Genomic DNA, 25631 nt, shown 5'->3' with positions numbered 1-25631 from the left:
GAGAGGAGAGAAAGCTGAGCTCAAACTTTGAAATTTAGTCTAGTGCAGTGATCTGCAAACTTGGCTCTCCAGCTGTTAAGGAACTACAAGTCCCACAATGCATTTGCCTTTATGAATCGTGGCTGTCAGACTCCTGCAATGCATTGTGGGACTTGTAGTTCCTTAACAGCTGGAGAGCCAAGTTTGCAGATCATTGGCCTAGTTCATCTGACTCTTGGATGGCCCTGTTCCATAAAACCCTCCTAGCTCTAAGCAGTACACCTTTTGGGGCAAATATGTAATGCATCTAAGACCTAGAGATTCTTCAATTTTGTTTGGTAAAATTTGGGACACATGGTCCGCAAGGGAAGCATAGTAAAAAAGAATACTGTCCAACATGCAGAAAAAGAGGCTTTGCACATCCCTAAGTAAAACTTTTTGATTTATTTGAAAAAAATTAAAAGGCATACATTACAAATCCCAAGGGTATAACGGAGAGAGGTACAGGCAGGTGGGGAGGTTGACAGCCATTTCGCGCCGTCACATAGAGTGGCGCATCGTCAGGTCCTAGTCTATGTGATGGCGCGAAACGGCTGTCGACCTCCCCACCACCTGCCTGTACCTCTCTCCGTTATACCCTTGGGATTTGTAATGTATGCCTTTTAATCTTTTTCAAATAAATCAAAAAGTTTTACTTAGGGATGTGCAAAGCCTCTTTTTCTGCATGTTGGACTTAACTCTGTTTGGCTGATTGCACTCCCAGTGTGTTTTTTGACTCAGCCTCCTGTGCATGGTCACACTCATCTGATTGGTAAAAAAGAATACTGGATACAAGCTTTATTTTTATTTATATAGCGCCAACATCTTCCGTAGCGCTGTACATAGTACAAAACAAATAATGCGGAACAAATCTGCAGAAAAAATACAATACACTGTACAGTCATGACATTGAATAGTACAAATACATACATAGTTGATGTGTAGTTGGTACGTGTGCATATGTTAAAATTACAGAAGTATGAGAAACACTAGAAGGCGGTCCCTGCTCTTGCAAGCTTACAATCTAGAGGGTAGTGGGGAGGAAGCGCGGGGGTTAGAGGGTGAGGCAGTGTGCCTTCAGTGCAACCTATAGCCAATTATAGGCTTGTCTAAACAGGTGTGTTTTTAGAGTACGTTTGAAGGTTTCCAGGCTCGGGACATGACTAACTAGCTGAGGGAGAGAGTTTCAAAGGAAAGGGACAGCCCTTGAGAAGTCCTGTATGCGAGAGTGAGAGGAGGTGACTAGGCTAGAGTACAAAAGGGTCTCCTGTGAGGAACGTAGGATCTGGACGGGGAGGTATCTGGAGATTAAAGAGGAATTGTATGGAGGAGATAGCTTGTGTAGAGCTTTGTATGCTCTACACAAGCTATCTATGCTAACGTTTTAAGTATAATGCATTTGAAGAAGGAACTATGATTGACCATGCCCCAAATGTTCTCCTTCATTCATAGTTAGTGGCTGGGCAAAGCTATTTAACATAATTAGTACAGAATGCAGCTGCAAGCCTGTTAACTAGTCAACCCCGCCATTGCCACATAACACCAACCCTTCGCTAACTCCACTGGCTACTGATAAAATTGAGAATTTTGTTTAAGATTGGCTTATGGACATTCAACTCCTTGCACAATCTGGGCACTGGATACCTGAAGGACTTGTTGCAACCACATCACTTCGCCTATGTGATCTGATCTTCACAACAATAGACAATGACAGTCTGCTTAAACTAATACCACACAAACCTCCTTTGGCACCAATAACTTTAACCAAACGTTTCCTGTAGTTGCAGATCAGACTTGCACAACGGTCATTAGTAATTTTTGACCATTCCTCTTTACAGAACTGTTTCAGTTCAGCAATATTCTTGGGATGCCCGGTGTAAGTCGCTTTCTTGAGGTCATCCCAGAGCATCTCAATCGTGTTCAGATCAGAACTCTGACTCGGCCACTCCAGAAGGCATATTTTCTTCTGCTTAAGATTTATTGATTTGCTTCTATGCTTTGGGTCGATGTCCTGTTGCAACACCCATCTTCTGCTGAGCTTCAGCTGGTGGACAGATGGCCTTGAGTTCTCCTGCGAAATGTCTTGATAAACTTTGAAATTCATTTTTCCTTTGATGATGGCAATCTATCTAGGTCCTGACGCAGCAAAGCAGCCCCAAACCATGATGCCCCCACCACCATACTTCACAGTTGGGGTGAGGTTTTGATGTTGGTGTGCTGTGCCTCCTTTTACTCCACACAGTGTTGTGTGTTTCTTCCAAACAACTCAACTTTGGTTTCATCTGTCCACAGAATATTTTGCCAGTACTGCTGTGAAACATACAAACTTTATTTGTGCAGCAATGTTTTGTTTTTTTTGGACAGCAGTGGCTTCCTCTGTGGTATCCTCCCATGAACTCCACTCTTGTTTAGTGTTTTATGTATGGTAGATTCGCTAACATGGATGTTCGCATATGGCAGAGACTTTTGTAAGCCTTTAGCTGACATGCTAGGATTCTTCTTCACCTCATTGAGCATTGTGCACTGTGCGCTTGCAGTCATCTTTACAGGACAGCCACTCCTAGGGAGAGTAGCAGCAGTGCTGAACTTTCTCCATTTATAGACCATTTGTCTTACCATGGACTGATGAACTGCAAGGCTTTTGGTAATACTTTTATAGCCCTTTCCAGCTTCATGCAAGTCAACAATTCTTAATCTTGGGTCTTCTGAGAGCTCTTTTGTGTGAGGCATCATTCGCATCAGACAATGCTTCTTGGGAAACGCAAACCCAAAACTGTTGTGTTTTCATAGGGCAGGGCAGCTGTAACCAACACCTCCAATCTCATATCATTGATTGGACTTCAGATGGCTGAAACCTCACTCCAATTAGCTCTTGGAGATGTCATTATGCTAGGTACACACCATACAATTTTCTGGCAGATTTACCTGCCAGATCGATAATTTCCAACATGTCCGATTTGAATTTTGACAGATTTTTCGATTTTCCAATTGTTTTTAATCATTTTTTCGATCGATTTTTGTTCAGTTCTATGAAAATCGATTAAAAAAAATTATTTTAAAAACCTTGGAAAATCGATTGAAATTCAGATCGGACTTGTTGGAAAAATAATCAATCTAGCAGGTAAATCTGCCAGAAATTTGTATGGTGTGTACCTAGCATTAGTCTAGGGGTTCACATACTTTTTCCATCTGCACTGTAAATGTTTACATGGTGTGGAAACATTTAATTGTTTGTGTGGTATTAGTTTAAGCAGACTGTGATTGTTGTGAAGATCAGATCACATTTTATGACCAACTTGTGCAGAAATCAATATAATTCCAAAGTGTTGGGAGTTTTGAATCAGGATGATACCATTTATTGGCTAACTTAGAGATGAGTGAACAGTGAGCTTTCGGCTTATAAAAAGCCTTCGTCGGACTGGTTCCTGACCAAAACTGAAAAACACAGCTTATATACACTGACATACAGAGAAGAAACATTCTTTAGCGAGCATAAATGTAATTAGATGCCTTAACTGTTACTCATGGTTTAATTTCAGGGTTAATTTCATTAATAGTAGTTCCCTATTACCTTATATGTATTCTTATGTCATTTTATGCATATTCGTTTGCACCCCCATTGCTGCTATGTTTGTTTTATATATGTTTTTCCTTCTCAGCAGTCCATTGTTTTTTATCTCTATCAATTCGCATCTTTTGTCTCAGTTTATCTTATCACCCCTTGATTGGGTTTCCTACTGTGACACACAGGCCTACACATTTCACCCTAGCCATCTGGCCTCCATTTACGGTAACTTTACCCTCACCACCGTTTTCACCAGCCCTGGCCGTTATCCTTGGCCACCACAAGATGGCAGCCACTAATCCCAATACAACTACTCCCCCAAGATGGCCGCCGCCTGGCTACCATCCTTATTTGCCCACCCCAAGATGGCCACCGTCATCTCTCCCCATCAGCGTTCTGCAAGATGGCCGACGCCATCCTGGTTACACGAGGACATCCCTGAGAACTCTCTACATCTCTCAGGGTACAGCCTCACCCGTGCAGACCGGGACCCTGTCCTCTCCGGGAAGAGAAGAGGTGGTGGTATCTGCTTCTATACCAGCATCTCATGGTGCACCAACATGTCAGCACTCATCAGGAAGTGCTCCCCTGACCTCGAACTCATACTCATCAACTGCAGGCCGTCATACTCGCCACGTGAGTTTGCCTCCTATGTTCTTGTCGGTGTGTACATTCCTCCTGACGCTGACGTCAAAGGTGCCTTAGTGGACCTCAGCGAGACCATCTCACAGTGGGAGACATCCCTCCCGGACTCACTATTCATTGGTATGGGCGATTTCAACAAGGCCAATATTCGCCAGGAGATGCCACGTTACCACCAGCACGTGGAGTGCCCCACCAGGGGCGGGAACATGCTCGACCATTGCTACACAGCACTGAAGGAGGCTTACAAGGCAGTCCCAGAGGCAGCTCTTTGCTCCTCAGACCACAGTGTCATCCACCTGATCCCCACCTACAAGAGACGCCTAGAATCTGCTAAACCAACTGTTAAATCTACCAAAATATGGTCGGACGAGGCCAAGCTCCAACTCCAAGCGTGTTTTGACTGCACCAACTGGGAGTCCCTGGACGCACCAAACATGGACGAGTGGGCAGACAATATTGCGTCGTACATCAGCTTCTGTGAAGACTCTTGCGTTCCAACCAAATTCTTCAAGGTCTACCCGAACAACAAGCCGTGGTTCACTAACAAGCTACGGCAGCTGCGAAGGCGAAAGGAAATTGCACACAAGACCGGCAACCAGGAGGACTACAGGAAGACGAGGAACGACCTTAATCGAGAACTGAGGGCTGCCAAAAGGGTCTATGCTGAGAGGATGGAACAAAACCTGCGCTCAAATGACACACAAGCTGTGTGGAAGGGGCTTAGGGCTGCCACCAACTATAAGCCCCCCCCCCCCAACATACTCCTCCCAGTCCGGGGCTAGCCGAAGAACTCAGCAGGTTCTACTGCAGGTTTAGGAGGCCGGAAGAACCAAGGGCACATCTGGAACTGCCCAATCCACCCCCTCACCTCGAGGTGAACATCATGAGCCAAGCCCCTTCTCTAGAGGTGAGCGAAGCTGATGTATGGCTACTCCTGTCAAGGCTTAACACCAGGAAAGCCCCTGGACCGGACGGCGTTTCTCCAGCCTGCCTGAAAACCTGCTCCAGGCAACTCGCTCCCATCCTCTCCGCCATTTTCGCCAAATCACTAAGTGAAGGAATAGTCCCCAGTTGCTTCCTGAGGTCGACCATCATACCTGTCCCTAAGAAACATGGAGTCTCTGACCTGAACAACTACAGGCCGGTAGACCTTACGTCCATCATAACGAAAACTCTAGAGCGAGTGGTCCTAGCCAACCTCAAGATCTCCACCTTGCCCCTTCTAGACCCCCACCAGTTCGCGTATAGGGCAAACAGGTCCACTGATGATGCTATAAACATCTGCCTGGAGTCCATGACCATCTTGACAGACCGGACACGTATGCCAGAATACTACTCCTGGACTTTAGCTCGGCATTTAACACTATTTGTCCACACATCCTACAAGAAGGACTAGCCACACTTGGTGTTCACCCAAGCCTACGCCTCTGGATCACAGACTTTCTCACCAACAGGACCCAAACTGTCAGGCTGGGTGATATCTATTCACAAACCATGACCACGAACACAGGTGCCTCTCAAGGCTGTGTCTTGTCTCCTCTACTGTTCTCCCTCTACACAAACAGTTGCAGATCCAAGGCAGACTCAGTCAAGGTCATCAAGTTCGCCGACGACACCACCATCGTCAGTTTCGTCACCAAGGACAACATCCAGGAGTACTGTCAGCAGGTGGAAAGAATCTCCCAATGGTGCAAGGAGAACAAGCTAGTGCTCAACACCACAAAAACTGTAGAGCTAATCATCGACTTCAGGAAATCCACTCCCACCCCACCACCAATTCACATTGATGGTTCAGAAGTGGCTAGAGTGCCTTGTGCCCGTGTCCTGGGCACTACCATCTCCAGTGACGTTAGCTGGAGACGTAACATCACTGCCATCTAAAGGAAAGCCCAGCAAAGAGTCTACTTCCTTCGCCAGCTAAGGAAGTTTGGCATGGCCCCAGAGATTCTGATCAGCTTCTACTCCGCCACCATTGAATCGATCGAGTGCTCTTCCATCCTGGTCTGGTACACCGGCGCCACCGCCAGCGATAGGCTCACACTTCAGAGGGTCATCAGGGCAGCGGAGCGGGTTATTGGAAGACCTCTCCCCTCACTAGACCTCTTACACAGGAGAAGGCTGAGATCGAGGGCGCTGAGGATCGCTAACGATCCTGCTCACCCGGGCCATTGCTACTTCTGCCAGCTCCCACTAGGACGGAGACTTTGGGCCATCTCCACAAGGACTGCCAGACACAGCAACTCTTTCTTTCCCTCGGCCGTCAGCCTCCTTAACTCTCTCCACATACTCCCATCAGCACACAAATCAAATTGACAACATTCTAGAACTTTTTCAGTACTGTTACGGGTGATGCCAATTGCTGCTAATATAATGTAACGTAAATGTTAAGTGCGATATACAGGATCTTCTCAAAAAATTAACATATTGTGATAAAGTTCATTATTTTCTGTAATGTACTGATAAACATTAGACTTTCATATATTTTAGATTCAAATACACACAACTGAAGTAGTTCAAGCCTTTTATTGTTTTAATATTGATGATTTTGGCATACAGCTCATGAAAACCCAAATTTCCTATATCAAAAAATTAGCATATTTCATCTGAACTATAAAAGAAAAGTGTTTTTAAAACAAAAAAAGTCAACCTTCAAATAATTATGTTCAGTTATGCACTCAATACTTGGTTGGGAATCCTTTTGCAGAAATGACTGCTTCAATGCAGCGTGGCATGGAGGCAATCAGCCTGTGGCACTGCTCAGGTGTTATGGAGGCCCAGGATGCTTCAATAGCGGCCTTAAGCTCATCCAGAGTGTTGGATCTTGCATCTCTCAACTTTCTCTTCACAATATCCCACAGATTCTCTATGGGGTTCGGGTCAGGAGAGTTGGCAGGCCAATTGAGCACAGTAATACCATGGTCAGTAAACCATTTACCAGTGGTTTTGGCACTGTGAGCAGGTGCCAGGTCATGCTGAAAAATGAAATCTTCACCTCCATAAAGCTTTTCAGCAGATGGAAGCATGAACCCACTTTTGAACCAGAAACAGCGGCAGAAGCGCCTGACCTGGGCTACAGAGAAGCAACACTGGACTGTTGCTCAGTGGTCCAAAGTACTTTTTTCGGATTAAAGCAACTTTTACATGTCATTTGGAAATCAAGGTGCCAGAGTCTGGAGGAAGACTGGGGAGAGGGAAATGCCAAAATGCCTGAAGTCCAGTGTCAAGTAACCACAGTCAGTGATGGTCTGGGGTGCCATGTCAGCTGCTGGTGTTGGTCCACTGTGTTTTATCAAGGGCAGGGTCAATGCAGTAAGCTATCAGGAGATTTTGGAGCACTTCATGCTTCCATCTGCTGAAAAGCTTTATGGAGATGAAGATTTCATTTTTCAGCACGACCTGGCACCTGCTCACAGTGCCAAAACCACTGGTAAATGGTTTACTGACCATGGTACTACTGTGCTCAATTGGCCTGCCAACTCTCCTGACCTGAACCCCATAGAGAATCTGGGGGATATTGTGAAGAGAAAGTTGAGAGACGCAAGACCCAAAAATCTGGATAAGCTTAAGGCCGCTATCGAAGCATCCTGGGTCTCCATAACGCCTGAGCAGTGCCACAGGCTGATTGCCTCCATGCCACGCCGCATTGAAGCAGTCATTTCTGCAAAAGGATTCCCGACCAAGGATTGAGTGCATAACTGAACATAATTATTTGAAGGTTGACTTTTTTTTGTTTTAAAAACACTTTTCTTTTATTGGTCGGATGAAATATGCTAATTTTTTGATATAGGAATTTTGGGTTTTCATGAGCTGTATGCCAAAATCATCAATATTAAAACAATAAAAGGCTTGAACTACTTCAGTTGTGTGTATTTGAATCTAAAATATATGAACGTCTAATGTGTATCAGTACATTACAGAAAATAATGAACTTTATCACAATATGCTAATTTTTTTAGACGATCCTGTAATGTAAATGTAATTGCTTCTCCTCTGTGTATGTAAGTGTAGTGTTAACTCTGATCTTCTGCTCTATGCTACCTATCGTTGTCTCTTCCTGAGCTATATGTACTGTGCCAAAACCAATTCCGGGCATGACCCAGTCATGCTTGGCGAATAAAGAATTCCTGATTCCTGATATTGCCAATTCGGCCTCCGACAGGCCCTTTACAAGATGGCCGCCGCCATCCCTCGGCTGGTCTCCGCCCACCCCTAGTTGGCCACCTCCGCCCCTCCCATTCCCCGTTGCGCACTGACATTTGCTGCCATTCAGGCCACGACAAGATGGCCGCCGCCATCTTACCCCTCTAGTCGGTCACCTTCCGCATCTCCTATTCCCCTATGCGCACTGTTATTCGTTGCCATCCAGGCCATGACAAGATGGCCGCTGACATCATTCCGCCCGCTTTACCCCTCAGCGCCTGCTTACGGCGGACTTTCTTCCGCCTCTCCCACGTCATCGGGCCACACGCGGACGCTACCATACTGGAGACCTGGGAGCTTCCCTCCCAGTCGGGCTGACGTCATCGACGTCACCTTTACCCTGCCCCTCCCTCCTCACGCCCGGCACATTTTAAATCACTCCGCACAGCGCAGCCGGGTGATACAGGCGCGCCTGCACATCGCTCGCTCGAATTGCCAGTAAGTTAACCACCCCATTCCTCCCTACTTGTCCACCTTCCCTTCCCACACGTCCCTTAGCCTCAGTGGGTCCTCATTACTGCTACAGCGTTATACTCGCTAGCTCAGCAGCTCCCAGGTCCATCTGAGGCCCGCAGCATGTCACCAGCTTACACACGGGCCACAAGCAGCTCATGACCCAGCTTCCCACACTGCAGCTCCCTACCCTCTCTGGTCATATCTTTTGACTGCCCAGCCACTTTGCAGGTCCAGCCTTTCTTCACCACGCCATAAGACCACCTTGTTTTGGCACATTAGTAATATTAGCAGCTCCTTACAGTCCACAACATTACAACAGTGACAGCAGATACATCTCTCAGCACTATTCCTTATGCTGACACTAGTTCACCACTACAGGAGCTCCACATATTACCTCCATATAGGCTTGTTGCCAGCACATTATATGAGTTGATTATATATACCTGTACTGAATATAATAATTTTATGTCTTACCGTACATTATACTTTTATATAAAAGTTTGTTTATTTTTTATTTTATTTTTTTCTTTATATTTCATATTTTATATTTCACATATATTTATTTAGATTTATATTGTCAAACTATATATTTGTCTTTATTGTCGAACTATATATTTGTTTGATACATAGTCGATTGTATATTTAATTGGTATGCAATATGAGTAGAGAAACCCTGTATATACATACATATTTATTTTATAGAACATTGATGATGTCCGAAGACTTAGATATGCTTTTTAATTGAAATTGCATTGGGTGAACTGAGCACCACTCCCTGTTTTATTTTAAGGCACTTACTTGACCTGAGGAAGCAGCTTACGCCGAGAAACGCGTTGTCACAGTGCTGTTCGCATTTAATAAATGAAATCATATTCAATCTCGTTTCGACTATATTCTAATCTATAGAGAATAAGTGTCTCTAGACATTGAGTTTATTCTCGTTTTAATCACACAAATTCTCCAATTGGGCGCCTCCTATCATTCCAAATGTTACTCAGGAAGCTTTCCCAGGCATCCTGGCTAAATTGATAAGATCAAAAGTTCCCTCAACATAACATAAAGTAGACTGTGATGGGTGATGGGGAGAAATCGTAAATTCCGAGTTCAAATTGTAACTGGGCTGGTTACATGCACCATTAATTCTAAGCTAAAGAGAATTGTGGCATTTGAAACCAGCACATGAAAGCAAATGAAATGAATAGTGCCAGTAAACACCATCTTACACAGCATATGGCACAAAGAATGAATGAAAAGATAGAAAAATTCCTTGTCCTTGATGTTTAAACCATCTTCTACAGTTTTGAACCAATGTATAAACTTTTGTTTCTTGTGTTAGTCTCATGTTTTCCGATTTGAAGCCACCCATTAATACAGTGACGCGAAAACTGTGTAAACTGTGTCCAGGTAAACAAAAGTGTGTTGGTATTGGTAGATCAGTATATTTTGTAAACCTTTTTTTCTGCTGTTAATAGTAAACCTGTGGTGTGTCATGCGATCACGCAGTGGTTGACTTGTTTCTCTCACATAAATTCCTTTGGGGCATTTTGCACACATGATCAGTATACCACATTAGATGAGTCGCAGGAAAAGGTACCTTGTACTTTGTATTCCTGTTGTGTACCTGGTATTAGTATCCTGTCTGTGGAATGGATGTGTTTACAGGTCCCACACTTTTTTCTTCGGCAGGGTAATGTTCCATTCTGTTCTCCGGCTGTCGGAACGCTAGGAGGGGAGGTTCAGGAAATATCTTTTTCAGTATCTTATCCTTGTGTAGAACAGGATGAAGTTCTTTTGCAATCTTTCTTAAGATTTCTAGGCATGGGTTGTAGGTGACCACCAGTGGGACACTGCTCTCTTCCTGGTTCTGCTTGTTCTCCAGGAGCTGAGTCCTAGGGATGTTGTTAGCTTTCTTGATTTGGGTCTCAGCCATTAGAGGGTTGTATCCCTGTTTAATTAAATTCTTCTTCAGGTAACCCAGGTGTTTCTCCCTGTCATCCCTGTCAGAACAGATCCGATTGCATCTTATTGCCTGGCTGTAAATTATGGAATTCTTTATATGTTTGGGGTGGAAACCTCATACCTGAGGTATGTGGGACGATCCGTCGGTTTGCAGTACATGGACATTTGTAGGCTGTTCTCTCTGATGTATATGATGGTGTCAAGAAAGTTAATCTCCCTGTGAGAGTAGCTCAGTTTCAGTTTGATTGTGGGATGAAAGGCATTGACGTTCCTGTGAAATTGGATAAGATCCTCCTCACTTGCAGACCAGATGATCAAGATATCGTCTATAAAGCGGAAGTAGGCCATGGGTTTTATATGACACGTATCCAGGTATTCTTCTTCAATCTTTGCCATGAAGAGATTTGCGTACTGCGGTACAAACCGTGAGCTCATTGCCACTCCCATTTGCTGTAAATAGAGGTCCTCTCCAAAAGTGAAATAACTGTGGGTGAGAACAAATCTCATCAGTCCAGCAATTGGCTTTATAGGTGTGCCCAAACCTTGAAGATATTTGCGACAGGCCGCAATACCATCATTATGGGGAATGTTGGTGTACAGAGACTCTACATCCATAGTGGCAAGAATGGTGCCTCCAGGCACTGGGCCGATGGCTGCCAGTTGGTTCAGGAGGTGTGTCGTATCCTGTATGTAGCTTGGTCTTTTACAGACTAAAGGTTTGAAAATGTTTTCCAACCACCCTGAGGGTATTCCCTGTGAGAGTTCCATTCCCTGAGATTATGGGCCTGCCTGGGTTCCCCTCTTTGTGGATTTTGGGAAGCATGTAAAAGCAGGCTGTTTTCGGCTTTTCAGGGATAAGGGTCTGTACATGAAGCCTGGTGTTCGTGGGCAATTTATTTACCATCCTATTGAGTGCCATCCTGTACCTTTTTGTTGGGTCCTCCTGTAATTTGGCATAGTGCATGGTGTTGGACAACTGTCTTTGTGCCTCCTGGATGTAGTCACTGGTGTTCATGATGACTATGGCACCCCCTTTATCCGCTGGTTTAATAATAATATCCTTATTCTCCTTAAAGAGACTCCGTAACAAAAATTTCATCCGGTTTTCTTCCATCCTACAAGTTTCAAAAGCTATTCTAATGTGTTTTGGCTTACTGCAGCACGTTCTACTATCACCATCTCTGTAATAAATCAACTTATCTCTCTCCTGTCAGACTTGTTGGCCTGTGTCTGGAAGGCTGCCAAGTTCTTCAGTGTTGTGGTTCTGTGATGCATCTCCCCCCTCCAGGCCCCTCTATGCACACTGCCTGTGTGCTATTTAGATTAGTACAGCTTCTCTCTGCTCTATTATCTTTTACAAGCTGGATAAATCCTCCTCTGAGCTGGCTGGGCTTTCACATACTTAGGAATTACATACAGGCAGAGCTGTATGCACTCTGCAGGAAGAAACAGCCTGACACTTCAGTGGAAGATAGCTGCAGGGGGAAAGAAACACACAAATGATCTCTTGAGATTAAAAAGGAAGGCTGTATACAGCCTGCTTGTGTATGGATGTATTTTCTATGTGTGGACATACTGTACATCAACCTACTTCCTGTTTTGGTGGCCATTTTGTTTGTTTATAAACAAACTTTTTAAAACTGTTTTTAACCACTTTTAATGCGGCGGGGAGCAGCGAAATTGTGACAGAGGGTAATAGGAGATGTCCCCTAACGCACTGGTATGTTTACTTTTGTGCGATTTTAACAATACAGATTCTCTTTAAGGGATGTGATAGCCTGTCGCTCTTGCAATGTTATGTTTTGAGCCAGTGTTTTTCTTTTATTCAGAACCCTGTCAGAGATGCAGCATCTAAATTTGTTGATGTATTTGTCCAGGGTAAGATGTTTTCCAGCTCTAGGGGTCCATCCGCGTTTTTTTGTGGATCTGGTGTGTGTTGGCTCATTGTCAGTAGTGTTGCAAGATTCCTTGTCAAAGTAGGGTTCCTTGAGTCGTAGCTTCCTGAATAATTGTTCCATATCACCACAGAGTGCCATCTTGTCTACGGGCTTTGCAGGGCAAAATGACAGGCCTTGGACAGTACTGCCATTTCAGCTTCAGTGGCCTGATAAGAGGAAAGGTTAGTGACACCTGTGGGTTGCTCTTTCTCTGCTGCTTCTGTATCCAGGTGTCCACTCTATTCTGAGTCTCTGAAGTTTTTTCTTCTTTTTTTTTAATTAAGATCCTCTGCAATTTCCTATAAAAGGTCTGTAGCTGTTCCCATGCTCCTGTGGGGTCATCAGTTCAAGATGATTTCAGACTTTGTATATGGTCCTTCTCAATCCTCTTCAGGTTATTGCAGATTTTTATTAGGTTGTTTCGTACTCTCTGAGCTCCTCCTGCAGATTTGTTCTGCAAACCTGCTATTGTATGTATGTAGAGTGGGATTCTGTATCCTCAGTCCTTGTGGTACAAGGTTCTCCTTTTTGCATGTAGTCAAGAAAAAGATGTCGCTGTCTAGCTGTGCAAGTTTCTTTAGGTCTTTTTTTTTAGTTCCAGGAATGTGCGGTACATTGTGACAATCCAGCCCCGCGATCCTGTCTAATCTGCTCCCGCTAGCGTACGCAGGAAGTACGGTGAGCAGACGGACAACAAAGACTGGTTGCTGGATCGTCAGGAGAAGAAGGTTAATGCGACAGTGTGCCAATCCCATCTAATTAGCTCCTGTTAGCATACACAGGAAGTACGGTGAGCAGACTGACGATAAGGATTGATCGCGCAGCTGTCGACAATATGTAATGGGACAATCCCTCACCAATCCCGTATTACTAGGCCACTGTTGCCATGCAGGTCTCATGCACTAGAGACTTCTAGAGGCAAATTCACTGTGTGTGTAGTAAACGGTTAAGATTGGTTGGAGGTGCCCATACATGTACAATCACTATTGTATGTACAATCAGTAAACTAAAAATATCGATTTCGCGCTGGTAATCGGGTAAATTCACTGCCACAAATGTCTGGTTGAATGGAGCAGACAGTCTCCAACTAGCTACTCCTAAAAGGAAGAAACGGTTATTAACAACTTAGCTAGAAAATCAACAATTTATAAGAAAATAATAAAACCATTCCAAAGGGTTCACATACTTTTTCTTGCTACTGTATCTATGTGCATTGAGTCTTATGCGGGGGGGGGGGGGGGGGGGGAGTGCTTTATAAATGATATTGTATTGTATCATACTGACAAATGGAAGAACCCAAATGGCCTTTTTTAAAGAGAACCCGAGATGGGTTTTAAGAATGCTGTTAGGACACAGAGGCTGGTTCTGCATAATATCACTAGGCTATGTGTCTGTACTGTGTCCCCCCTGCGCTCTGCTGTCCCTCAGAAAAAAAACCCGGCCGTGCTAGCGACATGCACCTTGTCGCTAGAAGGCTGTTTACCTTTGTGCTGCCCACATCCTCTATAGTGCGGCTCCGCCGCCTGTGTCCCTTCCCTCCCCCGCTCTGTAAGCTGATTGGGGGGAAGGGACGCAGGTGGGGAGCGGTGCTATAGAGGAGGCGGGGGAGCAGCGGTGACAGGCAGCACAAATGTAAACAGCCTGCTAGCGACAAGTTGCATGTTGCTAGCACAGCATTTTTTTTTCTTGGGGACAGCCATGCGCAGGGGGGGCCTGGGGGGGGGACACAGTACAGACACAGAGGCTGGTGATAGTATGCAGAACCAGCCTCTGTGTCCTAATTGCATTCTTAAAACCCACCTTGGGTTATCTTTAAAGGTGTATATACCCTTAAAGGACCACAATTGTGAAAAATTGAGAAAATAATTGAACGCAGGAGCTGCTGCAGCAGCAAATTGATGACCTGTAGCTTTGCATTGTATTGAACAATGCAACACTGTAGTTCATCGAATTTTCAATAGAGGTTATAGTGAAATCTTTTTAAATCTATGTGTAGCGTGTTAAGGGATTTTATCCCACTCTAATCAGATTCTTTAGACCAGGTAATGGCCAATCCAGCATACAGACCAAATTTTTATTTCTTCATTGTTAAGGCATCTGTCAAAGAGTTTAGTAGGTTAAGGCAGTGTTTCTCAACATTTTATTGGTATGTACCCCTTTTAAAACCCTGTACTCACCAAGTACCCCCTAGCATGGTAAACATTATCACACGTACCCCTTGACAAATATATTTATTTAATCGTAGTACATTATAATTGGTTCTAAACCATTTCCAAGCATTTACTATTGCTTTTAATTAGCTAAAATACTAATTTGGTGCTGTTTAAATAAGATTTATCATTTTCTAAAACTCTAAATTTGTTATTTTTGGTTAAGTATAATCAAGCCCGAGTACCCCCTAGAACCCTCAGAAGTACCCCCTGGGGTACGCGTACCACACGTTGAGAACCTATGGGTTAAGGCATCCTGTGAGATAGTGAAATCTAATGGCATTGTTGTTTAGATTGGTAACATGCTTGTGGACTCTGCAAAGCCTGTTGTTTGTGTTATAAAAGATGCATGTGATTTTAAGGAAAAGTTGTTTGCTTTAGGTGGCCATACGCATTTAGATTTCCACCCAATGTGGCAAACAGATCAATCCCTCTCTAATCTGATAGGGATTATATCCCCCCCATAGACTGCATACAGAATTTCAAAAGATTTCACCATGAAATCTATTGAAAATCTGTCAAACTGCATAATTGCACTGTTTGATACAGTGCAACTGTATGGGTTGTCGATCTACCACTGCTCCCCTGCCACATACAATTGATTAAAATGTATCATCCTAGCATAATTTTGATGGATTTTTACCGCAAAACGATCAAAACTACAACTGATGTGGCTCATTCTGTCACTGATAACTGGCAGATTCGATCATCCTGTTCTAATCTATCGGTAAAAATTGATGTGTGAATGGGCAGCTTTAGACTCTCAACTTCTGCTCTGAGTTCATTGTTTGCAGTTTTTTAAAGGGAGCCTAAAGTGAGCGGTATATGGAGGCTGCCATATTTATTTCCTTTCAAACAATGCACATTGCCTGTCAGCCCTGCTGATCCTCTGCCTCTAATACTTTTAGCCATAGACACTGAATAAGCAGGTAGATCAGATGTGATCTGACAAAAATATGATGAGATTATCTGCATGCTTCTTTAAAGAGACACTGAAGCATAAAAAAATGATGATATTATGATTTGTATGTGTAGCACAGCTAAGAAATAAAACATTAAGATCAGATACATTAGTGTAATTGTTTCCAGTACAGGAAGAGTTGAGAAACTCCAGTTGTTATCTCTATGCAAACAAGCCATTAAGCTCTCCGACTAAGTTACTCGTGGAGAGGGCTGTTATCTGACTTTTATTATCTTAACTGTTCCTGGACTATTTACTTTTCCTCTGGCAGAGGAGAGTTCATTAGTTCACAGACTGCTCTGAAAGACTCATTTTGAATGCTGAGTGTTGTGTAATCTGCACATATTATAGAATGATGCAATGTTAGAAAAAACACTATATACCTGAAAATACAAGTATGAGAATATTTTCTTTGCTGCTAATCTTCTAGTAATTATTCATAGTACACAACCAATCCACTATATCATTTTATTTTTTTTCGCTTCAGTGTCTCTTTAATTTATGAGGGATTGCAGAGTGCAGGGGGACCTTAGGGGGGTTTGGGATACCAACAAAGGCTGGGCTGTAAAGGCAGATGCAGCCTCTGTATGCAGATCACATTCTTCAAACCCACCTCGGGTTCTCTTTAAGCCAGGAAAAAAAATGAGTTTTACTCACCTGGGACTTCTACCAGTCCCCTGCAGCAGTCCTGTGCCCTCACAGCCACTCACTAATCCTCTGGTCCCCCGCTGCCAGCTAGTTTCGTTTTTGCCGACAGGCCCGTCAGGACTGGCCACACGTAGCTATTTCCGCATTCCCGACTGTAATTGGCGATATTGCGGGCCGTAGCGTGTACAAAAATACGCGTTGCTGCATTACGAATGCATAGATATGCGGCAACGCGTATTTTTGTACGCGTTGCGGCCCGCAATAGCGCAAATTGCAGTCGGGAATGCGGAAAAAGCTAAGCGTGGCCAGTCCTGACAGGCCTGTCGGCAAAAACGAAACTAGCTGGCAGCGGGGGACCAGAGGATTAGTGAGTGGCTGCGAGGACACAGTACTGCTGCAGGGGGCTGGTAGAAGCCCCAGGTGAGTAAAACTCATTTTTTTTTCCTGACTTAAAGAGAACCCGAGGTGGGTTTGAAGAATGTGATCTGCATACAGAGGCTGGATCTGCCTTTACAGCCCAGCCTTTGTTGGTATCCCAAACCCCCCTAAGGTCCCCCTGCACTCTGCAATCCCTCATAAATCACAGCCGTGCTGTCAACACACAGCGTGTCACAGCAGGCTGTGTTTTTCTCTGTAGTGTCAGTCTGCTGCTCTCCCCGCCTCTTGCAGAACTCCGGTCCCCGCCTGCCTCCCTTCTTTCCCCGCTGATTAGAGGGAAGGGACGGGGGCAGGGACCGGAGCTCTGCAGGAGACAGGGGAGCAGCCGAGACTGACACTACAGATGTAAACACAGTACGCACAGCGCAGCTGTGATCTACGTCTGATTGCAGAGTGCAGGGGGACATTAGGGGGGTTTGGAATACCAACAGAGGCTGGGCTGTATAGGCAGATCCAGTCTCTGTATGCAGATCACATTCTTCAAAAACACCTCGGGTTCACTTTAAGGTATGATTCATAAACTACTGATGCAGGACTGCCCGGCAATTGGTATTGTTTGAAAGGAAACAAATATGGCAGCCTCCATATACCTCTCGCTTCAGGTTTCTTTTAAAGGACAACTGAATTAAGAAGAATATGGAGGCCATATTTATGTACTTTTAAATAATACCAGTTGTCTGACAGCCCTGCTCATCTATTTGACTGCAGTAGTGTCTGAATAACACTGAAACAAGCATGTGGCTTATCTTGTCAGATCTGACAATAATGTCAAAAACGCCTGATCAGAATATGCTTGTTTAGCGTCTATAGCTACGAGTATTAGAGGCAGAGGAACAACAAGATAGTCAGGCAACTGGTATTGCTTAAAAACAAATAAATATGGCAGACTCTATATCCCTCTCGTTACAGTTGTCTTTTAAAGTCTAGATGCCTTTGTGGTATTGTGGGCTTCTCTTCTGATAGGATAGGAGGTTACTGAACATGCCATCTCTGACTCTAAAGCTGAATACTCACCTCACAAGGCAGGAAGATAGATCCCAGGAAGATAGATCGCCAGCCGTTTGAAAAATCGCGTAGTTGGTACGGGCCTTTAAGTGTAGGGATTGACTGCATATGATTTCAGAATTCACAGTTCATGTGGACTTATGGTTGCCATTTTTTACCATTTGTTAGAGCCAGAGGGTAAAACTCTGTCAGCATGCTTTGCCATGAGGGAGGAGCCCCCTTCCTTCTAAGCAGTGGTCTGTTGGGTGCTGTAGAAGTAATGACCCAAAGTATGGTCTGGCCTCCACCATACATGAGTCAGCAGAACAGGGTCTTGGAACTTGCACAAGACACGGCTTTGTTTTCGAGTTTGAACATGCATTGCACTTCAAATCTGTCCAATGAATTTAATATTAGCAATGATTATATTTTTTTAGGTCTTTGATTATTTTTATTTCCTTTTAGAGTATGACATATTTCCAGCTTTGCCCAGAACCTACTGAAAAACCTCAGACTTCTGAACTGCCACAGAACACACAGTTGAACATTTGCAGTGGTCTCTCAGTCCAGGCTAACAGATCCGTTTTAGGACTTATAAAGGTAATGAATTGTTAATTGCTGCTACATAATAGCTTTATACTCACTAATGACCAGTGAGGTTGCTTTTTTCCCCCCCCCAGTTGTGGGAAAATTAATCTATTTCTCCCCATACAATTTTAGAAATTGTCATAAGAATGTATGCATTATTCCTTTTTTATGCAGGTCTTGCATTTGGTGTTGTTATCATTCATGTATAAAACATCAAGCACGGTATGCAATGCTGTATAATAGATTATTGCTGTAAATACTTTTAAATTGGTCCTGTTAAGCTGGTGTACCGTTTATGAATTGTAAGTATTTCTTAAGGTTCCCATTAATGATTGTACAATTTTAACATTTGTATCTTATCTGAAGTACTACCAAAAGCATTCAAAGTATTATTGATGGGCAATAATACAAATATTCAAGAACTGTTTATCGAGTAAACTGATCCAAACATATTTATTTATGTGGATCAAAAGTACGAGGACCTTTGCTTTCAGTAATTTGTTTGCCTTCCCTGGCAGGAGTGACTGCAGCTAATCTTTTTTGGCAATTGCTGACCATGTCATACTTACATAGTTACATAGCTATTTGGGTTGAAAAAAGACTTGAGTCCATCGAGTTCAACCAGAGAACAAAGCACACCACCCTGCTCCTTCACATATCCCTGTTGATCCAGAGGAAGGCAAAAAACCCTTACAAGGCATGGTCAAATTTTTCCCAAAAGGGAAAAAATTCCTTCCCGACTCCAGATGGCAATCAGATAAAATCCCTGGATCAACATCACTGGTCATTACCTAGTAATTGTAGCCATGGATGTCTTTCAACGCAAGTAAAGCATCTAAGCCCCCTTTAAATGCAGGTGTAGAATTTGCCATAACTACTTCCTGTGGCAATGCATTCCACATCTTAATCACTCTTACTGTAAAGAACCCTTTCCTAAATAAATGGCTAAAACATTTTCCTCCATGCACAGATCATGTCCTCTAGTCCTTTGAGAAGGTCTAGGGACAAAAAGCTTATCCGCCAAGCTTTTATATTGCCCTCTGATGTATTTATACATGTTAATAAGATCCACTCTAAGGCATCTTTTCTCTAGACTAAATAAACCCAGTTTTATCTAACCTTTCTTGCTAAGTGAAACCTTCCATCCCTCGTATCAAATTTGTTGCTCGTCTCTGCACCTGCTCTAAAACGAACCTGCCCAGAACTGAATTCCATATTCCAGATGTAGTCTTACTATAGCGTTAAACAGGCAATATTATGCTAGCATCTCAAGTTTTTATTTCCCTTTTAATGCATCCCAAAATTTTATTAGCTTTAGCTGCAGCGGCTTGGCATTGAATACGATTATTTAACTTGTTGTCGATGAGTACTCCTCAGTCCTTCTCCAAGTTTGATGTCTCCAACTGTATTCCATTTATTTTGCATGGTGCTAGACCATTGGTATGAGCAAAATTCATGAATTTACATTTTTCAACATTTAATTTCATCTGCCATGTATGTGCCCATATAGCCATCCTATCCAGATCCTGTTGTAATATTTCACTATCTTCCTGAGAGTTAATGATTCTGCACAATTTTGTATCATCTGCAAAAATGGCAACATTGCTTTCTACTGCATCTACTAGATCATTAATAAACTCGATCGTGTCGTTTCTGAAGAAACCACAGGATGTTGGCTATGTGTCTGATTGGCTGTATGTGGCTCCGCCCACCTTCCCTAATTTTAATCCCAGTCACCCGGTGACCCACTGTGCCAAGTCTGGGAACTCTGTCTTTAATACTGTGAGAATTTAATATATAGTAGCAAATATATCGGCGCCAAGGGACAATGGAACCGCCGCTGAGAAGAACAATGTCCAAAAGTTCAGAAGTCAGGCATACATGAAAGGTCAGCGCAGGTTTTAGAAAGTCATTGTATGTAGGGAATGGTAAATTCTTCACCACAAAATATCAAATGCTCAGAGGTAGGTATCTGCCAAACATCAAAACTAGAAAAGGCTTACCAGCTCCCAACAACCCACATTATAAGGTTGTGAAATGGCTCATGTCACAGATAACGTCCAGGGAACATCAGACGTCGTGAAGATCCAGTGGACATCCGTATGGAGGTAAAGTTTCAGGAATTTATATAGGAAAACAAAAACGGCAATATCTAAGCGTAACCCGTTTATTTAGATAAAATTTCTTTAAAAGGCAGTAGACATAAAAACGATAACTCACATACGGGGCCCATAAACAGGGAACCCCAGAAGATTAGCGCGCATGTAATGGTCAATCGAAAATCAATAGACAATGGTGCCGCCTGTTACCTTCCCGACCGGTTTCGCAGTCTTGCGTCATCAGGGGAGCGGAAAAAAAAGTTTTTTTTCTCCCCTGACGCAAGACTGCGAAACCGGTCGGGAAGGTAACAGGGGTAACAATCTTCTGGGGTTCCCTGTTTATGGGCCCCGTATGTGAGTTATCGTTTTTATGTCTACTGCCTTTTAAAGAAATGTTATCTAAATAAACGGGTTACGCTTAGATATTGCCGTTTTTGTTTTCCTATATAAATTCCTGAAACTTTACCTCCATACGGATGTCCACTGGATCTTCACGACGTCTGATGTTCCCTGGACGTTATCTGTGACATGAGCCATTTCACAACCTTATAATGTGGGTTGTTGGGAGCTGGTAAGCCTTTTCTAGTTTTGATGTTTGGCGGATACCTACCTCTGAGCATTTGATATTTTGTGGTGAAGAATTTACCATTCCCTACATACAATGACTTTCTAAAACCTGCGCTGACCTTTGATGTAATACTGTGAGAATTACAGCTGTTTACATTTTCTCATTGAAGTCAACAGGGATAATCTGGTTGTGGCTCCGCCCACTTTTTGGGGTCCCCAAAAGGTGACAGAATTTTTCAGCTTCACCCCATGACCAAGTGACCCAAGTTTGGTGAGTCTAACTTCAAAGCTGTATGAGTGGCAGAAGTTTAAAATTTTCCAATTAAAGTCTATGGGAAAAATGGGGTCTTCGGGGGTCCGCCACAGGGGCACGGAGGGTGGGATTGCTTAACCACTTAACGACCGCCTAACGCCGATAGGCGTCGGCGGGTCGTTAGTGGTATAGCATGGAAATGGCCGCTCGATCGAGCGGCCTTTCCATGCTAGTTCACGGAGACTGCCTCCGTGAACAGTGTGCGAGCCGCCGATCGCGGCTCGCACGCATAATGTAAACATGCGGGGAAGAATTCCCCGCTGTTTACATCACACGGCGCTGCTGCGCAGCAGCGCCGTGACGTAGATCGGCGATCCCCGGCCTCTGATTGGCCGGGGATCGCCGCATTCTGATTCGCCGGCATTGACTCTAGGCGGCGCAGGACGGATCTCCGTCCTGCGCTGCCCATAGGAGGAAGGGGATGGACGGAAGGGGACAGAGGAGGAAGGGGATGGACGGAAGGGGACGGAGGAGGAAATTCGCTGCGGAGGGGGGCTTTAAGGAGCCCCCCGCTGAACGAACAGAGCCGGCGGCGATCAGACCCCCCCAGCAGGACATCCCCCTAATGGGGAAAAAAGGGGGTAAGTCTGATCGCCCAGCCTCCTTGCTGATCTGTGCTGTGGGCTGTAGAGCCCACGCTGCACAGATCAGCGAAATCACCCCTGGTCCTTAAGTGGTTAACAAAGCACAAGCAACCTATTCGGGTATGAGCCGAACAAGTGTGCAAAGTTTCATAATTGTACTCCTTAAACTCTGGGAGGAGTAGCATATAGAAAATTGCTAAATTTTCATTGGCCGCTGTTAGCTCTGCCTACTTTGGGGTGCCCCCCCAAAATACATATTTTTATTTGGGATGACACCAACAATATGTGGTCCGAGTATGGGGAGTGTAGCTTCAAAATTGTACGAGTGGCAGCTATTTTAAATTTTTCCATGTCAAAGTCAATAAGAAAAAAGAGGTTTTCCTGGGTCCGCCGCAGGGGCCCGGAGGGTGGGATCGCTTCTTAAAGCACAAGCAACGTACTTCGCTATAAGACGAATAAGTGTGGAAAGTTTGGCGCTTGTACCCCTAAAACTGTAGGAGGAGGAGTGTATAGAAAATGGGGGGGCGCCAATAATAATAATAACGAGCTGAACTCAAATAACAGTATGTTGGCTATTTCATAGCCAACATAATGATAATAAGAACGAGCTGAACTCGAAGAACAAGATGTTAGCTACTACATAGCCAACATAATGAATTGAAGAGCACTGAACCCAGTACAGACCCCTGTGGGACCCCACTGCTAACAGTTACCCATTTTGAGTGTGATCCATTGACCACAACTCTTTGCTTTTTGTCCATTAGCCAGTTCCCTATTCATGCACACAGACTCTTCCCCAGTCCTTGCATGCTCAACTTTTGCACCAGACTTTTGTGGGGAACAGTGTTGAAGGCCTTAGCAAAGTCCAAGTATATCACATCTACAGCATTCCCAATATCCACATTAGCGTTCACTACCTCATAAAAGCTGAGCATGTTAGTCAAACAGGACCTGTCTTTTTTTTTTTTTTTTCCCATCAAATCAAGTTTTATTGATTTTTAGAAAACAAGTACACGCAGGTACTCAAGGAACATTAGATAAGGGAGAATAACCGTGGTACACGTACTGAATATACAAGAGGTAAATCTCACAAGAACAATAACCCCAAATATCTTATGCAATATGAAGATACATTTGTATAATAATACGTACAGAAGAGCAGAGTAGTAAATTATTGATTATAGCAAAAGCATATCAAACAGGCGTACGTTCCTCAATTTGGTCAGTATAACTGTGACTGTACCATCTGTTAGGAGAAATTAAGAAAGGGAAGAAAAGAGGAAAGGGAGGAGAAAGGAGAAAGAAGAAGAGATAGAGTAGAATAGATGAATAAAGAGTGAGAGTCCAGTGCTTACCACCATAGACCAGAGCTAATAAAGGTATTGCAGAGTATAAATCAGAAAATAGTTTAGTACTGTAATTTAGTCCTCTGAGCCTGCAGGAAGAGCTTCTACGTTGTTATACCATGGGGCCCATATTTTATCAAATCTACGAGGGCAATTACAGCTTTCGTACGTGAAACGATATAAAGGTAGGCTTTTCATAATAGTGTATTTCCAGTGATTAAAAGAGGGGGGCTTCTCTGATTTCCAGGTGTGGAGTATTTCTTTACGGCCATAGAAGCATAATCTAATTAGGTATTGGGGGTGCTTGCCCGGTGGGGTATCATCCAGCAGCCCCAGTAAAAATACCCTGGGGGAGAGTATCGGTTGTGTTTGCAGAATTTCATTAATTAAGTCGTTAATCTTAGACCAAAAGGAAAACACATGAGGGCAGTCCCAGAACATGTGAAAGAAAGTTCCTGGATCAGCATTACATCTGGGGCAATTAGAGGTATTGGAAGTGGAGATTTTATGCATACGTACGGGTGTAATGATGGGGATACACAGTACGTTTCTGTACCCTGTATCGACCAGCTGATAATATTCAGCTGGCCTGATCAAGCCGCTCGACCCTCGCCCACTCGATCCCTGCCGGCGGACAATGGCAGGGAATCGAGCAGCTGATAAAGAGCTGATAAAGAGCGCCGGCGGGGAAGAGCGGTAATCGATCCGCGCGGACAAGCGGGGACGGGGCTGGGGTCGATCCGGCGGCTAATCAAGCTGCCGGTCGACCTGTCTATTCCCAGCATAAGATAGGTACGATGAAGAAACTTAAATTGTATTAAGCGATCTCTGGCCGAAACAAAATTCTCTAAAATTTCTTCCCAGTCCTTATCATCCAATCCAGGAACTTCCTCATTCCACCTAGTTTGACATCTAGCAAGACTATGAGTAGTACTGTTCATAAGGGCAAAGTATATTAGCGAGATTTTTCTAGGTCATCCACCATTAATGTTTGTTCTAAATCGCAAGAAACTAGTGTTGGTCTGCCATCTTTAAATTGGGCATTGTAAGCATGTGTCTGATTTGTATATATCTAAAAAACATTTTGCAAATCAAAAGTATTTTTGAGGGCATTAAAAGATAGTAGTCCTGCATTCCCCGTAATATGCTGTATGGCTTTTATGCCCTGACGGGCCCATAGACCGGGGTCTGGTATTTGTGAGAAGTGAAGCAGATAAGGATTGTCCCAAAGCGGTGTATGAGGAGAACGTTTATCAGCATTCCCGGTATAAGCAAGCATGTCTTTCCATACTTTACTTGTAGTAAACATGAGGCTTGTGCATCTAAGATCCCCCCTGGTGCCTCTGAATGCCAACAAAGTGAGCCTCTCATAAGAACCCAGTATGGCCGCCTCCACCGAAACCGCAGCATTGTATTTATCTTGCGAAAACCACCACCTTATAGTAACTAAAACAGCAGCACAGTAATAGAGATACCTATTGGGGAGAGCTAGGCCACCTTGATCTGCTGGAAGCTGTAAAGTGGCAAGGGATACCTTTGGTACGCAACCTCCCCATATATAACTAGAGATTAAGGAGTGTCATTTATTAACCTATTTTGGTTTCTGGACGTAGAAACTACGTCCAGAAACCATGTGCGCTACCGCGCGCCCCCGCGGCCGATCGCGCGCGTGCACGCGCACTCCCGGCCGCGGATTCGGTAGTCAGGGAATCAATATATCGGGCTATGAAGCCCGATTACTGATTCCTCTCCCCCGCTGAAAAAGCGACAGCTTCTCTCGGAAGCTGCGCCTTTTCTGACCGTTCCCTTCCTGATGCGCCACTCTAAGCGTGTGTTACGCTTAGAGTGACGTCATGTAAACAAACTCATGGCCGCCATCTTGTGGCCAAAAAGTAAAACTACACCTGAAAATGAAAATAAGTTAAAATCAACACACATTTACATTATAAATCTATTGTTTACCCCCCACCCTCCCAAAACTACCCAAATAAAATGTTTACTATAAATAAAAAAAACCATTACAATAAAAAAAACAAAACATGTAAATATTTACCTAAGGGTCTAAACTTTTTAAATATCAATGTAAAGATGAAATATTTCTATATTTTTTTTA

General features: G+C 43.8%; 1 protein-coding gene across 3 annotated transcripts in view; it reads left to right on the top strand.

The window, feature by feature from the left end:
• Positions 1-25631, top strand: part of MRTFA (myocardin related transcription factor A) — a 251763-nt gene that overhangs the window by 77114 nt on the left and 149018 nt on the right. For all 3 annotated transcript variants that reach the window (XM_068240222.1, XM_068240224.1, XM_068240221.1), the window contains exon 6: positions 18487-18621. In XM_068240222.1, coding sequence (XP_068096323.1) covers positions 18487-18621 — 135 coding nt within the window. The remainder of the gene's footprint in view (positions 1-18486; positions 18622-25631) is intronic.

The sequence above is a fragment of the Hyperolius riggenbachi genome, chromosome 6, assembly GCF_040937935.1.
Source record: "Hyperolius riggenbachi isolate aHypRig1 chromosome 6, aHypRig1.pri, whole genome shotgun sequence".
In the NCBI taxonomy this organism is placed as follows: domain Eukaryota; kingdom Metazoa; phylum Chordata; class Amphibia; order Anura; family Hyperoliidae; genus Hyperolius; species Hyperolius riggenbachi.
Note: the sequence above shows the minus strand (reverse complement) of the source record. Positions and strands in the feature narration are given on the sequence as shown.